Source organism: Salmo salar, chromosome 29, assembly GCF_965601325.2.
Source record: "Salmo salar chromosome 29, fSalSal1, whole genome shotgun sequence".
In the NCBI taxonomy this organism is placed as follows: domain Eukaryota; kingdom Metazoa; phylum Chordata; class Actinopteri; order Salmoniformes; family Salmonidae; genus Salmo; species Salmo salar.
Genome location: NC_138319.1, coordinates 19,951,068 through 19,968,543, shown reverse-complemented (window position 1 = coordinate 19,968,543; position 17,476 = coordinate 19,951,068). Strand labels below are relative to the sequence as shown.

Here is a 17,476-nt window from a genome sequence, read left to right as displayed (position 1 = left end):
GAACGCATTCAGTTGTACAACTGACTAGGTATCCCCCTATCCCTTTCCCATTGCTGACCTACCTAACCCCAACACTCTTAGGTAAAAGGCAGTGGCTAGTACCTATTGACCATACAGTAATGTGCTGTGATGAGTAATGACACAAATCATGAGCTGGCGTGGGGAGTCGTGATGTAGATTCCAGTGGGGTCTAGGGAGGAGCGGAGATGAACTTGCTTTTCCAGGAATTTTCCTGAATGTGATATCCCATTGAAGAAGCTGAGCACCGGTGCCTGAGAATGCTTTTGGTTAATCCCTCAAAGTGAACGACCATATCGCCAAAGGCCACATCTGGAGTCTCCTGGCTCTCTAACTCTAGCTTTTAAATGAACTTGTTGGCCTACTGCACGAGTGGAAACTCATCTGTTCTCGCAGGTTCTGTAAAGCAGTGTAGAAGGATGTTGTCCTGTAGTGCACTCTATTAAATTACAGCTAACAGAATTGATTCGCTACACAGTCACTTTCCTTTCCTCCGTACTTATGATCGTAATGGATTCAATTAATGTACAGAATCTGCTTTCATTTACAGGTCCCAAAGCTCTTTCCATCACTCATCACTGTACATCACTTACATAACAGAACCCTTGGTATTTTGGTATTTTATTAAGATCCCCATTAGCTTTTGCGAAAGCAGCAGCTACTCTTCCTGGGGTCCACACAAAACATGAAACATTACATAATATAGAACATTAATAGACAAGAACAGTTCAAGGACAGAACTACATCAATTTAAAAATGGCACACGTAGCCTACATATCAGCACATACACACAAACTATCTAGGTCAAATAGGGGAGAGGCATTGTGACGTGAGGTGTTGCTTTAACTGTTTTTTGAAACCAGGTTTGCTGTTCTACAGTGATGCATGGCTGCCATTTTTTTGCCAGATTTCTCCTGCATCTGCAGTAGCCATGGAGAGATGCGAGATGACTATAGTCAATGCTAAGATTCCTGACAGTGGGCTCCATGGCAACCGGAAGATGTTTTGGGTTGGGGGTGCCACTCTTCAGAGTGGCTTGTACCAGCATTCATTTGGTATTTTACTTACATTACAGTTTGTTTCTCAACAAACATTGTTTCTCATTCCTCCTCAGCCCTGACCCTGAACATACAGTTGAAGTCGGAAGTTTACATACACCTTAGCCAAATACATTTAAACACAGTTTTTCACAATTCCTGACATTTAATCAGAGTAAAAATGTCCTGTTTTAGGTCAGTTAGGATCACCACTTTATTTTAAGAATGTGAAATGTCAGAATAATAGTGGAGAGAATGATTTATTTCAGCTTTTATTTCTTTCATCACATTCCAAATGGGTCAGAAGTTTACATACACTCAATTAGTATTTGGTAACACTGCCTTTAAATTGTTTAACTTGGGTCAAACATTTCGGGTAGCCTTCCACACGCTTCCCACAATAAGTTGGGTGAATTTTGGCCCATTCCTCCTGACAGAGCTGGTGTAACTGAGTCAGGTTTGTAGGCCTCCTTGCTCGCACACACTTTTTCAGTTCTTGTCACAAATTTTCTATGGGATTGAGGTCAGGGCTTTGTGATGGCCACTCCAATACCTTGACTTTGTTGTCCTTAAGCCATTTTGCCACAACTTTGGAAGTATGCTTGTGGTCATTGTCCATTTGGAAGACCCATTTGTTACCATACTTTAACTTCCTGACTGATGTCTTGAGATGTTGCTTCAATATATCCACATCATTTTCCTCCCTCATGATGCCATCTATTTTGTGAAGTGCACCAGTCCCTACTGCAGCAAAACACCCCCACAACATGATGCTGCCACCCCCGTGCTTCACGGTTGGGATGGTGTTCTTCGGCTTGCAAGCGTCCCCCTTTTTCCTCCAAACATAACGATGGTCATTATGGCCATTATGGCCATTTTTGTTTCATCAGACCAGAGGACATTTCTCCAAAAAGTACGATCTTTGTCCCCATGTGCAGTTGCAAACCATAGTTTGGCTTTTTTATGACGGTTTTGGAGCAGTGGCTTCTTCCTTGCTGAGCGGCCTTTCAGGTTATGTCGATATACGACTCAATTTACTGTGAATATAGATACCTGTGTACCCGTTTCCTCCAGCATCTTCACAAGGTCCTTTGCTGTTGTTCTGGGATTGATTTGCACTTTTCGCACCAAAGTACGTTCATCTCTAGGAGAGAGAACACGTCTCCTTCCTGAGCATTATGATGGCTGCATGGTCCCATGGTGTTCATACTTGCGTACTATTGTTTGTACAGATGAAGGTGGTACCTTCAGGCGTTTGGAAATTGCTCCCAAGGATGAACCAGACTTGTGGAGGTCTACAATTTTTTTCTGAGGTATTGTCTGATTTCTTTTGATTTTCCCATGATATCAAACAAAGATGCACTGAGTTTGAAGGTAGGCCTTGAAATACATCCACAGGTACACCTCCAATTTACTAAAATTATGTCACTTAGCCTATCAGAAGCTTCTAAAGCCATGACATCATTTTCTGTATTTTTCCAAGCTGTTTAAAGGCACAGTCAACTTAGTGTATGTAAACTTCTGACCCACTGGAATTGTGATACAGTGAATTATAAGTGAAATAATCTGTCTGTAAACAATTGTTGGAAAAATTACTTGTGTCATGCACAAAGTAGATGTCCTAACCAACTTGCAAAAACTAGACGAGTTTTAATCACTCCAACCTAAGTGTATGTAAACTTCCGACTTCAACAGTAATATAATGCCTAAAAGCAATGCTCCACCACAATAGATTGCTCCAAACAAAATGTTCCAACCCTGGTCTATATGAGGCCATAACACTCCACAAATAAGGAAACACCAACACATTCAATTTCATGGCAGAAATTCAAATGTTTTGAAACATAGAGAGTGAGTCAGGGTTTACTAGTGTTCTTTTAAATGGCTCCTATGTTGGTAGTACTCCACAGACTTCCACGGTGTCTTTGGTTTACAGGTGACAGGTTGGGGACACATTGGTGGTGGCAGGCCCCTCTTTAAGTGGTAAATGGGAAGTCACCAGCTGTCCAGGCAAGTATATCTAGGATCCTGCTTGGGAGCCATCTGTGCGCCCAGCCCCACATCATTAGTGAGAGAGAGAGAGTGAAGGAGGACTGTAGGCTGTGAGGACCAGATTAATATTCACACCTGTCACTCACTCCTGAGATAACCCCCTCCCAGCACCACCTGCCCTGTTTGTTCCTCTCCCTCTCTCACTCAAACTGAAAAAAGCGGCCATTTAAAATTGCCACATTATAGCCATGCATTGTCACAGAAACAGAGACGCGGGTCATGTTTGAATACTCTGAAAAAGCACCCTTTTTTCCTTCCTTCCAACCCACCCTCCTGACAGAGAGAGACTGTTATTAGTGCTCCACCAACTTTAGTCAACACATGGCTAATTTGCACCTCCACCTATCTGTTTATCCAATTTGCATGACCATGTGTAGCTTCGTCCCACAACTATCCATTTAAATGAACAACTATATGAACAATTTTGACTTTGACTTTTAATTTTACAGATGGCATTCATTTGAATGGCTAGTTGCGGGATGAAGCTAGGACATGAGGTGCAGTTGGTTTCCTTTCAAAGCAAAGAGTTACGTTAACCACTTCAAACTGAACCAGATACTAGATACAGAGACTTGGGTGGAGGCCACCGTCTGAGGGGATTTCTAACCAACCATTACATAATTTCTTAAGAGAAGCCAAAACAAAATCAAACCATGGGAGCTGCTCAATTACAAGGATGATGTTATCTTCTCAGTTTAATTGCCTTTGTGACTCAAAGTGTTGATGCAACCCTTTCCTGTGTTCTAATGAAAAAGTAGCAGCAGTCGAATCTGCCTTTGGATACTCCCTTGGATACATTTTAATAGATTATAAAAATGGGAGAAAAGGCCAGTCTCTCTCTCTCTCTCTCTCTCTCTCTCTCCACTGTCAAACTAAGACAAATCAAAAGGCTGCAAAAGAATAGGAGGAATATGCAAATTGGATATGGGTTAGGACATTTTTTTTTATATATAAAAAGGGATAATAAAATTACCCCTCCAGGGCTTCTTCTTTGTAAGGCCTCACAACAAACGATGTGTTCCGGAAATAAGACACCAATGTGTCATGAATAATATCAAAGTGAGTGCGCTGTATTGTATATTTGAATTGACGGAGCTGCGTTAGCGTTAGGTACAGTATATCTGCAGGCTTTCAGCTTCGTTCTCCCTTAGCAGACGAGCAAGTAACTAGCTATTCCTGAGGCGGGGAACAAACGCGCACCACTTTTCATCAAAGGGGAACAGCATTGATAAGCTCCATTGTTGGTTTATTCGATAACTGTAGTGCCCTCCTGCACTCTTTCTAAAAAGAGAAACTTGCTGTTTTCACACACCAATGTTCAACATGGATAACAACCCTCGTAGTTATTTATGAGAGACAATCATAAGCTTCGAATTAGTCTTTTTTTTCCCACATGAAAAATTACTGTAGTATACTATGGTATAAATTCCATAGTATTCACTGTAGTGTTTTTGCAGAGAATACTGTAGTATTTACTGTAGTGTTGTGGACGTGACTATAGTGTCCGTATTTACAGTTTACTATAGTATAAATATTGTAGTAGAATGTTTGTTGGCATATACTATAGTAATTACTGTAGTGCTTTTGCAGACTAGTATTTACTGTAGTGTTTTTGCAGACATTACTGTAGCATTTATTATAGTGTTTCTGTTTTATTACCTTTAACATAGCAGTGGGGCTTTCTCCTTGATGAAGAAAAAATGAAACTACTGGACAAAATACTCAAAGAGCAAATGTTCCATAACCTGTAGGTAGGTAGGACTGAATGGAAAGTTCAGCGCTTCTGCTCTTTTCTATGACCTGTAGGGAACACAACAAATTGTCTATCCTTGGCATGTCGGTTTCTCAATTATGGGTGGCACAAATTGGGGTATGGGGGAGGGGAATAGGCAGGGTATATGCAAATTAAATACTGTAGTATATACTGTAATATTGCATAAGCACAAGATACCACAGTGGACAAAATCCTATTGGCGGTGCATGGGGAGGATTCTTTTGGGACCAGGTCACAATGACCAAAAATAGGAATGGCAGATTTGTCAAAAGTCAACATCTTCTCCAGGGGCTGTCAAGGTACCCTGACACATAGCTTAGCCTAAGTAGACTCTACTCAGTCTTCTGTTCTGCTCTGTCCCTAAGCGGACAAGACACAGCAGTGGACAAAATCCAAATGGCGGTGCATGGGTGGGATTTTTTGGGACCAAGTCACCCCCACCAAAAATAGGAATGGCAGATAAGGGCACCCAACCATTCCCGGCCTGTGCTGGCACGGCTCCATCCCTGCCACCAGAGGCTGGGCTGTTTCTGGGTAGATGGCTCCACTCTGCATTCTCTGTTGGGCAAACACTGGCCTGCCGGCTGTCGCAATATCCAAAGTTTTCACGCCCCTTTTTTGCTTCTTTTTTTAGGGAGTGGGGGGAGGGGGGGCGGGGGGGGGGGGGGGGGGGTTAATGTGTGCATCTGTGGGGGATGGGTGGCACTGAGTATTCAGGATTTACACAAAGCTCAGACAGAGATCAAACAAAGGACCATCATCACTCTTCAACCACAGGTACGGGAGGGGAGGTCAGGGGCTTTGTCCAGTAGAGGGGTGCAGAGTGAGAGTGTGTGTTGGGGGGGGGGCTTGATATTGTGTGTGTGTGCGGGGGTGAAGGGTGGGGGTGTCCAGCCAGACACATCTGAGGCCAGAGCTAATGTCCCTGTCTTTGAGGACAGCACCCTCAACGTTGGCCCATTGTTCATGTCATTTGAGAGCACATGTTTCCAGTGACAGTGTAACATGTTCTCAGGCCGAAGGTTTCTGAAGTCACAAGGCTTATTTTCAGCTTCCTCCTTCAGTCTGTTCTAATGAATGCACATAAAGCACCAAAGTGTTAGGTATTTTTTGCTTTTCAGGATTTGCATAGAGATAGCAGTAATGATTACTTCAATATTAAACATAATAGACTCTGATCTGTCCATACTGGAACAATAATTGCTTCTTGTTTTGGTAGGGTACACAATTATGTTTTTAGATAACAAGAGTTAAAAATCTTCTCTCAGAAATCTGTCCCTAGAGTTCTTGTGTGTCCTCAGGAGTAATTGCTCAAACCCATTTTAGAGCATGATTCATGAATGTACTACAATTATCCAAATGTCATAAAAAAAATGTTTATGAACAACATGGTTTTCATGAGTGGATTGCCAAGTCAGTGTTTCAGTTCTAAGTCTTGGCCACATCCCTGTCTATTCATGACATGTTCATGCCTGCTCAAATTGACACAAAAAGCCTGCTGTATGCCTGGTTTAGTTATTTTAATTTCACCATAAGTGCTTTTTGCCTATTAAGACAAGCAAGTTGTAAAACTTCATGCGAGAGGCTTGTATAAACTACACCGCATCGGTTCATTTTAATAGTTTGAAATTATTTAATAAAACCCCGTGGCAAATAAAAGATAAAATGGATAATTCTGTGAATCGTCAGTAAATGTTTACCACCAACACGAGAAGGCTTGCATGGTCTGGGCGGGGTGTGGTAGCGGTCCCGGCCAATCAGACTGTTTTTTCTCAACCGTGGACTATCGACAGAAGTTGAGACAGGCAGTCTGGAGTAAATCTCAACCACGATGGATGCAATAACCCGTTGTCTCGTGTTAATAGTCCTGTTCTTTGGGACTAGGATTCAAGAAAATGATGGTAAGTGAGCGAGGCTATGCCCTGACAGCTATTTATTTCCTCCAATATGTTCTGGCCACGAAGTTTGATTTCGGGGCGTCCGTTGTTGCTCTTGTTTCAAGAAGTGCCAGCCTAAAGACTCTTTTCAAAGATGGCGCAGGTCAAAGCAAGCTGCGCTGTCAGTGGAATGTTTATTGTTTAGGGGAATGTCTGCGAGGGGGTGGAGAAAGAGCGAGCGAAAATAGCTAAAAGTCTCATGCACCTCCAAGGGCTTTCGGCTTTAGTCCAGGAACAAAGCGGGATACACTCCGGTCAAGTCATTTGCAACCTGCGGTGCTCGAGCTTTGACTGGTTTTATGTAGTAGTATTCCTCATTTGAGAAAATACAAAGTTGGCATCCTGCACAGCTGTTTGTTATCGTCCTTAATCGTTAATTTCTCGTGCTGGACACGGACGGAGGATTGGACTGCGCGCTGAAGAAAGCCATGGCCTGGACAGTCCTGCCATGAGGATATGTTTTGCATTTGTGTCCGTGTAGCTAAATAGTCGCAGCTACTAAGTTAGCTAACTTAGCTGTCTATTTTGAGGGAGAATTGACGTTAGATATCTACAAACTACCTGTTCAGTCAACGGAGAAGAGATGGATTTTGTTTAATTTGACACCTAGCTATAGTAACGTTATAGCTTTCCGGTTGGTTATAAATCCATCTATTTAGCTAGTCTTTTATTGTTGCTACGGTATGAATTCGCGAGTTACTCATGCTTTTCTTGTAAAACAGCCACGGTTTCAAAGGTGTTGACAGTTAAGTTAAAGCAAGCTAGCTAACGCTAGTGACCGAGCAAGGGGTTGTTTAATAAAGTCATGCTCATTTTTTACAAACTTGTCTGTGCTCTCGTGTGAGCTTTGCTGAGAGCTGAACTGGCAACATTAACGTTACCCCCCCCCCCCCCAAGATGGCTAATATAAGGTAACCGTAGTTGACCAAATATGTGTAACAGTTAATCTATTACATTTTTCTGATCAGTTGTATGAATTTTGCGCGAAATTCTAGACAAGCTAAGCAACAACTATAGCTAGTGTTCTGGGCAGCTGTCTTGCAACATTTGCCGATCATTTGAACATCGCGAGCTAACTCACAATAACAAAGACTTGACCCCCCCCTTCTATGCTTTCTATATACCTAATGTCGATTATTGTACATTTCTTGGCGGCTATATGGCTGACAGTGTGCATTCACACTTGACACGGTTCCTTCGTCCTAAATGTCGTTTTTGATGCTTTGTTGAAAAAACAACCGTTATTTGTATGAAAGTGAACCTGTGATTACCACAAACGTACTTAATTATATATATTGTTTTACAAGAATATAGAATAATTCTGCTGCTTCGGAACCTCACGATATTCCTTTGTGTGACATTCCTTTGTGTGGATAGAGGGAGAGTCGATGCAAGCATGAATACATCTCAGCTCACAGTGGTTGTATCTTGATAATGTAAAGAGAACCATTGAGGCAAAAGGTTCCGATAGGTTTATCCCGTGTCCTTAAATAACGTTATTAATACTCAATTGATATGTTGCCCTGCAGAGGATCTGTCTCTCTTTTTGATATAACATTGACATGCTCCGGTGACATGGGAGCTGAAACGAGGCAGGATCATTTGCATCAGAATGTAATGAAATCAATAACCTTGATGCATATAATCCCATGGCTAAAGGAGCTGACCACTTACTCGAAATGGAGGCGCTGGACTTCTGTTCGTTTTTTCTACACCCATAAGAAGCTTAGCATTAGGCTATCTGTGCATTTCGTGGGAGTGTTTTTGTGTAAGATAGGGGGTGAATCCTCAGTTCCCCACCCCAGAATATTTGATGCCGTCACTACTGTCATCAATAATTCACAGCTTCAAGACAGACCAGATATGAAATAGTTCATGTAAATACACGCACTAAAATTGTACATGTCCTTTCTTCGGCTTGTAGAGGATAGTAGCCTTGTGCTCGTCATACATGCTGTCGGTAACATGTATGACACACAGAGGGCAGACAATAATCGATCAATTGTCAATTAGATTGGTCCTCCTACCCATGCTGTTTACATCATGGGACCTCTAAACAGACTCAGTACAACATCACCTTTATTTTAGCTACATTGGATGGGACGTTAGTCACAAGCAGTTCATTTCACATCATCTGTGGAGACAGCTGGTGTTTGACCTTTGCGTCCTCCGGTGACCTTTTGAAAACCTCATTACTGTCCAGCACAGAGCTCCCGTGGTGCTCAACACGCTCACAGAATTCTGTGTGCCGGAGCCCCCTTTTCCATTTTGGATCTGCATAAAACTTGCATTGCTTTCTCCCTGCAGACGGTGCAAGGAAACAGCACATTTTCGTCTGGGAAATAAAAAGATGTGCAGCTTAGTTTAAGTGACATCTCTGGGGTGCCATGTCTGAAAATAAAACCGCATCAAAAGCTCTAACTGCCAGTGTTACCATGTTGACGTGGCATCAGAATATCAAGTGGGGGATCAACTCCAGGCTTCGAATGGCGCAGAGCAAGACTTCTGAAGCTCAGTCACATCCATAACCTTTTTCTACTGGAGCGACCCTTTCCCTCTTCTCTGAACCTCTATGGACGATTATAAGCCCCACAAACAGTGAGCTCTCCCCACTAGTCAAAGAGGGGTGTTTGTTACGGTGAATACAGTAACGCTACCTTTTGCTCAGAGGAATCCGAAGCATCCGAATTACCCCAAACTGCCTGTTGTCCTGGCTTAAGGGACCACAACTAATATGAGAAGTTGTATTTTTGCCAGCTGTGATTGGCTTCATGGGCAGTGATGCATTCAAATGGCCCGCTTTCGGTGGCATCAATAATTCTGCGGGGATTGTAGCTTTTTAAAGAACAGAAAGACAGACCTATTATGTGCTGGGCTTTTGGTTTTGTTGTTTTTCTGTTCTTATCCCTCCAATTGCCTGTGTTTAGGCTTACAGATTTTGAATAAATGTTGAGAGAGCCGTGAGCATTCTTTCTCAGTTAAAAGGCTCTAGCAATTCTGCCAGGAAGGAAGTACATTGATCATTCTCCTCACACAAATACAGAAACTGAATAATGGCTTTTCCATTGGAAATAGTTTAGGCCTACATGTTCTTGCAATCTCTATTAATCGGTTGCTGCCTTTCTCTCTTCCAATTGCTCTACAGACACTCGTATCAAGCAGCTGTATGCATTGCTTTTATGTCATTATCCTTTTCATCTGGAGAATATTTTAGAAGCAATTTTGGCTAAGTGCCTTTCTCAAGGGCAGAAAAGCCCCCCCCACCCCCAGTATGAACTGCGTGCCCCTATCTAGCCCATAAAACTCCTGCCCATCATGGCGGAATGGCGTGCCATGCACTGCACTCATCCACACAGCCTGAACTACTTTCCTGCTTGGAGGAGACGTGTGTGTGCTTGGAAGAGACGTCAGAGGAGCAGTTGGTCCCTCAATGAGACGACTGGAGTTGGCCGTCTCTTCAATCTTCTCAATCACCTCAGCTGGCGCACGGTTTGGATAGCCTACCTGCTATGAACTCGCTTTTTTTAAACTGAGGGAGAGATCAATTTGAGTAAAGGTATGGTCTACAGCGCTTTGAATCAGTGCTTTTGAACACTCCCTGACAAGATTACGAGATGATTAATGGCCTCCTGTCCTGGATTAAAACCAATGGAAAAGTTTAACGGTGTACATAACCACATGGTACAGTAGCTCCATGGCACTGAGTAGTTCAATGTTTATCATATTCATCTGCCTCACCTGCCTTGTCTCACCACTAGCAGTGTTGTAGCAGAATTATTTTGTTTAGGGTTTCCTCAACTTTTGTCAGTCTGTGTTTCTGCCCTGCAGTAACCATTTGGTTAGCCTAATGGCCAGGGTGGGAATTCAATGTTTTGGTCCACCCCCCCCCCCCAAAAAAAAATTGTACCAGCCCAAATATGTTTCTCTTGTCGTTTCAAAAACAAATGTATTACTAGTATGATGTATATTGCTTCATTTAATTTCTTACCTGTGTATTTTAACCAATGTATGTTCAAATAAATCATTTTGATCCAATTTATTATTATAGATCAGGGCTCTACGCTGACATTTTTTACAAGGAGTACATTATGTGCTCCTAAGTAGAATTGTAGAAGCATCCACATTTTTTATTTTATTTCACCTTTATTTAACCAGGTAGGCTAGTTGAGAACAAGTTCTCATTTACAACTGCGACCTGGCCAAGATAAAGCAAAGCAGTGTGACACAGACAACAACACAGAGTTACACATGGAATAAACAATAAACAAGCCAATAACACAATAAACAAGTCAATGACACAGTAGGGGAAAAAAGTCTATATACAGTGTGTGCAAAAGGCATGAGGAGGAAGGCAATAAATAGGCCATAGTAGCGAAGAATTACAATTTAGCAGATTAACACTAGTGTGATAAATGAGCAGATGATGATGTGCAAGTAGAGATACTGGTGTGCAAAAGAGCAGAAAGGTAAATTAAAAACAGTATGGGGATGAGGTAGGTAGATTGGGTGGGCTATTTGCATATGGACTATGTACTGCTGCAGCGATCGGTTAGCTACTTTTTGACCCTTTCCCTCTATAGGAGAACAATGACTAAAATGTCATGAATAAAGGTTTTTGGGTGTGATCCATGCTCAATCAAACACAATTAGGTGAGACAAATATTTTCAGCCGGCACTTTAAGGCGGGTTTCTTTCACTCAGGCCCCCCCTTCCAGGATTGGGGAACATCCAACCCTGCTAATGGCTGAATTTGGAGCTCTTTGAGCTGGTCGCATCAAACTGAAAAAGTGCGCTCTCAGGCCTGCCTCGCTCCAGCAACAGAAGGGCAGGTTTACAACTCCTCCCTGTGCCTCCAAGGCAGCTTGGTTCGCTGGGTATTTATAAAGAACACTCAGTCATGTGCTCTGACACACCAGCAATTAGTACAGCCTCCGGCAAAGAGAGGGGCGAAAAAGTTAGCACTTCAGCATTGACTGGTACTCTCTGTGCGACTCTTATTGCTCCTTTCCTGTCTGAAGTCTAATTAACACGTCAGGATAGTGGCAAACATCAGCAGAAATGCCATGGGCAGGCCAGGCATACACAAACAGACTTTTCAAACGGCTGTGAAGAGGCCTTGCAGGCTTGCGTATATATCTTGAACACTGTTGTAGGCTATTGTACAATATATGGTCTCCCACAAACCCATTGCAGTATTGATAGTTGAAAAGTAGGCCTTTCTTACACATTGTTCGTATGAATAAGTGTTCATCCATTTTATGCAGCAATTATGCTTTTTAAACACACTTAAGACATCGTCTGATCTCTTAATGAAACTAGATAATTGTGTATTTTCCTGTCATGTTATGGTTACGATTTAAAGCCTTTAAGCTCCATGCTCAGACTTATAGCCCATACCCGCAAGTTGTTAAATGTCACCAATTTGAGTAAACCACAGCAGCAACAAACCCATCTAATCCAGAGCTCTTTTTTTAATTCAAGGCCAATTGTTTTTTTTCTTATTCATTATGCAGTTCCAACTACCTTGAGGTATTTTGTGGGCTCTTTTGAGAAAACATCCGTTGCTAACCGACTGTCACATCCCAGAGAGTCAGTGGAGCATCTGAGCTGTTGGAGCTGAAGGTCTCTGCCGAACAGCTGGCGTCAACGGGAGACGCTTTCTCTTAAATCAACCTGATGCATATTCATTAGAGTACTTGTTCAGCCATCCCCATGTTTATATTGAATGTCTGCTCACTGGGAATTGGCCGTTAACTGTATTTAAACTCACTGCTCCCTCGATGCACCTGTGAAGAACGACATTGGCCTTCTTATTTTGACTTTCTGTTCTAACCTACTAAGAGTTCTTAGGAAACTATGCAGTATTTTTTATTTTTTTTTGTTGTATTTCTTACATTGTTACCCCAGGAAATCTTAAGTCTTATTACATACAGCAGAGAAGAACTATTGGATATAAGAGCAACGTCAACTTTACAACATTACGACCAGGAATATGACTTTCCCGAGTTGGATCCTCTGTTCGGACCACCACCCAGGACAATGGAGCAAATTGCAGTAGGCGATCCAAAACAACGATGCCGCAGAAGGGGCAGATGAAGGGGGCAGATGAAGCGGCCACCTGGCCAGGCTCCGTAGACGTGCACACCGCTCCCGAGTATACTACTAGCCAATGTCCAGTCTCTTGACAACAAGGTAGACAATTTGAGCAAGGGTTGCCTTCCAGAGAGACATCAGATTGTAACATTCTCTGTTTTATGGAAACATAGCTCTCTCAGGATATGTTTTCGGAATCAGGTCAGCCACCGGGCTTCTCCATGCATTGCGCCGACAGAGAGAAACACCTCTCTGGGAAGAGTAGCAGTGGTCGAGGGTATTGCACTTACGCATAGCGCAATCAACCTACTGAAAGAATTTAAGTAGACTTCTCAAATTTGCTTTGTTAAAATCTCCAGCTACAATAAATGCAGCCTCAGGATGTACAGTGAGGGGGGAAAAGTATTTGATCCCCTGCTGATTTTGTACGTTTGCCCACTGACAAAGAAATTATCAGTCTATAATTTTAATGGTAGGTTTATTTGAACAGTGAGAGACAGAATAACAACAACAAAAAATCAGAAAAACACATGTCAATAATGTTATAAATTGAGTTGCATTTGACAGAGGGTCGAATACTTATTTCCCTCATTAAAGCAGCAAGATTTCTGGCTCCCAGTTGTCTTTTATACAGGTAACGAGCTGAGATTAGGAGCACACTCTTAAAGGGATCTCATTTTGTTACCTGTATAAAAGACGCCTGTCCACAGAAGCAATCAATCAATCAGATTCCAAACTCTCCACCATGGCCAAGACCAAAGAGCTCTCCAAGGATATCAGGGACAAGATTGTAGACCTACACAAGGCTGGAATGGGCTACAAGACCATCGCCAAGCAGCTTGGTGAGAAGGTGACAACATTTGGTGCGATTATTCGCAAATGGAAGAAACACAAAAGAACTGTCAATCCCTCGGCCTGGGGCTCCATGCAAGATCTCACCTTGTGGAGTTGCAATGATCATGAGAACGTTGAGGAATCAGCCCAGAACTACACGGGAGGATCTTGTCAATGATCTCAAGGCAGCTGGGACCATAGTCACCAAGAAAACAATTGGTTACACACTAAGCCGTGAAGGACTGAAATCCTGCAGCGCCCGCAAGGTCCCCCTGCTCAAGAAAGCACATATACATGCCCGTCTGAAGTTTGCCAATGAACATCTGAATGATTCAGAGGACAACTGGGTGAAAGTGTTGTGGTCAGATGAGACAAATGTTTGGAGGAGGAGGAATGCTGCCTATGACCCCATGAACACCATCCCCCACCGTCAAATATGGAGGTGGAAACATTATGCTTGGGGGTGTTTTTCTGCTAAGGGGACAGGACAACTTCACCGCATCAAAGGGACGATGGACGGGGCCATGTACCGTCAAGTCTTGGGTGAGAACCTCCTTCCCTCAGCTAGGGCATTGAAAATGGGTCGTGGATGGGTATTCCAGCATGACAATTACCCAAAACACACGGCCAAGGCAACAAAGGAGTGGCTCAAGAAGAAGCACATTAAGGTCCTGGTGTGGCCTAGCCAGTCTCCAGACCTTAATCCCATAGAAAATCTGTGGAGGGAGCTGAAGGTTCGAGTTGCCAAACGTCAGCCTCGAAACCTTAATGACTTGGAGAAGATCTGCAAAGAGGAGTGGGACAAAATCCCTCCTGAGATTTACATTTACATTTAAGTCATTTAGCAGACGCTCTTATCCAGAGCGACTTACAAATTGGTGCATTCACCTTATGATATCCAGTGGAACAACCACTTTACAATAGTGCATCTAAATCTTTTAGGGGGGGGGGGGGGGGGGTTAGAAGGATTACTTTATCCTATCCTAGGTATTCCTTAGAGGTGGGGTTTCAGGTGTCTCCGGAAGGTGGTGATTGACTCCGCTGTCCTGGCGTCGTGAGGGAGCTTGTTCCACCATTGGGGTGCCAGAGCAGCGAACAGTTTTGACTGGGCTGAGCGGGAACTGTGCTTCCGCAGAGGTAGGGGGGCCAGCAGGCCAGAGGTGGATGAACGCAGTGCCCTTGTTTGGGTGTAGGGCCTGATCAGAGCCTGAAGGTACGGAGGTGCCGTTCCCTTCACAGCTCCGTAGGCAATCACCATGGTCTTGTAGCGGATGCGAGCTTCAACTGGAAGCCAGTGGAGAGAGCGGAGGAGCGGGGTGACGTGAGAGAACTTGGGAAGGTTGAACACCAGACGGGCTGCGGCGTTCTGGATGAGTTGTAGGGGTTTAATGGCACAGGCAGGGAGCCCAGCCAACAGCGAGTTGCAGTAATCCAGACGGGAGATGACAAGTGCCTGGATTAGGACCTGCGCCGCTTCCTGTGTGAGGCAGGGTCGTACTCTGCGAATGTTGTAGAGCATGAACCTACAGGATCGGGTCACCACCTTGATGTTAGTGGAGAACGACAGGGTGTTGTCCAGGATCACGCCAAGGTTCTTAGCACTCTGGGAGGAGGACACAAGGGAGTTGTCAACCGTGATGGCGAGATCATGGAACGGGCAGTCCTTCCCTGGGAGGAAGAGCAGCTCCGTCTTGCCGAGGTTCAGCTTGAGGTGGTGATCCGTCATCCACACTGATATGTCTGACAGACATGCAGTGATGCGATTCGCCGCCTGGTTATCAGAAGGGGGAAAGGAGAAGATTCATTGTGTGTCGTCTGCATAGCAATGATAGGAGAGACCATGTGAGGATATGACAGAGCCAAGTGACTTGGTGTATAGCGAGAATAGGAGAGGGCCTAGAACAGAGCCCTGGGGGACACCAGTGGTGAGAGCGCATGGTGCGGAGACAGATTCTCGCCACGCCACCTGGTAGGAGCGACCTGTCAGGTAGGACGCAATCCAAGCGTGGGCCGCGCCGGAGATGCCCAACTCGGAGAGGGTGGAGAGGAGGATCTGATTGTTCACAGTATCAAAGGCAGCAGATAGGTCTAGAAGGATGAGAGCAGAGGAGAGGGGGTTAGCTTTAGCAGTGCGGAGAGCCTCCGTGACACAGAGAAGAGCAGTCTCAGTTGAATGCCCAGTCTTGAAACCTGACTGATTAGGATCAAGAAGGTCATTCTGAGAGAGATAGCAGGAGAGCTGGCCAAGGACGGCACGTTCAAGAGTTTTGGAGAGAAAAGAAAGAAGGGATACTGGTCTGTAGTTGTTGACATCAGAGGGATCGAGTGTAGGTTTTTTCAGAAGGGGTGCAACTCTCGCTCTCTTGAAGACGGAAGGGACGTAGCCAGCGGTCAAGGATGAGTTGATGAGCGAGGTGAGGTAGGGGAGAAGGTCTCCGGAAATGGTCTGGAGAAGAGAGGAGGGGATAGGGTCAAGTGGGCAGGTTGTTGGGCGGCCGGCCGTCACAAGACGCGAGATTTCATCTGGAGAGAGAGGGGAGAAAGAGGTCAAAGCACAGGGTAGGGCAGTGTGAGCAGGACCAGCGGTGTCGTTTGACTTAGCAAACGAGGATCGGATATCGTCAACCTTCTTTTCAAAATGGTTGACGAAGTCATCCGCAGAGAGGGAGGAGGGGGAGGAGGATTCAGGAGGGAGGAGAAGGTAGCAAAGAGCTTCCTAGGGTTAGAGGCAGATGCTTGGAATTTAGAGTGGTAGAAAGTGGCTTTAGCAGCAGAGACAGAAGAGGAGAATGTAGAGAGGAAGGAGTGAAAGGATGCCAGGTCCGCAGGGAGGAGAGTTTTCCTCCATTTCCGCTCGGCTGCCCGGAGCCCTGTTCTGTGAACTCGTAGTGAGTCGTCGAGCCACGGAGCAGGAGGGGAGGACCGAGCCAGCCTGGAGGATAGGGGACAGAGAAAATCAAAGGATGCAGAAAGGGAGGAGAGGAGGGTTGAGGAGGCAGAATCAGGAGATAGGTTGGAGAAGGTTTGAGCAGAGGGAAGAGATGATAGGCTGGAAGAGGAGAGAGTAGCGGGAGAGAGAGAGCGAAGGTTGGGACGGCGCAATACCATCCGAGTAGGGGCAGAGTGAGAAGTGTTGGATGAGAGCAAGAGGGAAAAGGATACAAGGTAGTGGTCGGAGATTTGGAGGGGAGTTGCAATGAGATTAGTGGAAGAACAGCATCTAGTAAAGATGAGGTCAAGTGTATTGCCTGCCTTGTGAGTAGGGGGGGAAGGTGAGAGGGTGAGGTCAAAAGAGGAGAGGAGTGGAAAGAAGGAGGCAGAGAGGAATGAGTCAAAGGTAGACGTGGGGAGGTTAAAGTCACCCAGAACTGTGAGAGGTGAGCCATCCTCAGGAAAGGAACTTATCAAGGCGTCAAGCTCATTGATGAACTCTCCAAGGGAACCTAGAGGGCGATAAATGATAAGGATGTTAAGCTTGAAAGGGCTGGTAACTGTGACAGCATGGAATTCAAATGAGGAGATAGACAGATGGGTCAGGGGAGAAAGAGAGAATGTCCACTTGGGAGAGATGAGGATTCCAGTGCCACCACCCCGCTGGCTCGATGCTCTAGGGGTATGCGAGAACACGTGGGCAGACGAAGAGAGAGCAGTAGGAGTAGCAGTGTTATCTGTGGTAATCCATGTTTCCGTCAGCGCCAGGAAGTCTAGGGACTGGAGGGTAGCATAGGCTG

At 44.6% G+C, this 17,476-nt stretch overlaps 1 protein-coding gene across 3 annotated transcripts in view; it reads left to right on the top strand.

Moving 5' to 3' along the window:
- Positions 1 to 6,658: 6,658 nt before the first annotated feature.
- The window catches only part of LOC106590284 (TGF-beta receptor type-1), a 64,900-nt gene continuing 54,082 nt past the window's right edge, over positions 6,659 to 17,476 (top strand). For all 3 annotated transcript variants that reach the window (XM_014181128.3, XM_014181129.3, XM_014181127.3), the window contains exon 1: positions 6,659 to 6,782. In XM_014181128.3, coding sequence (XP_014036603.1) covers positions 6,713 to 6,782 — 70 coding nt within the window. In that variant the 5' untranslated portion in view covers positions 6,659 to 6,712. The remainder of the gene's footprint in view (positions 6,783 to 17,476) is intronic.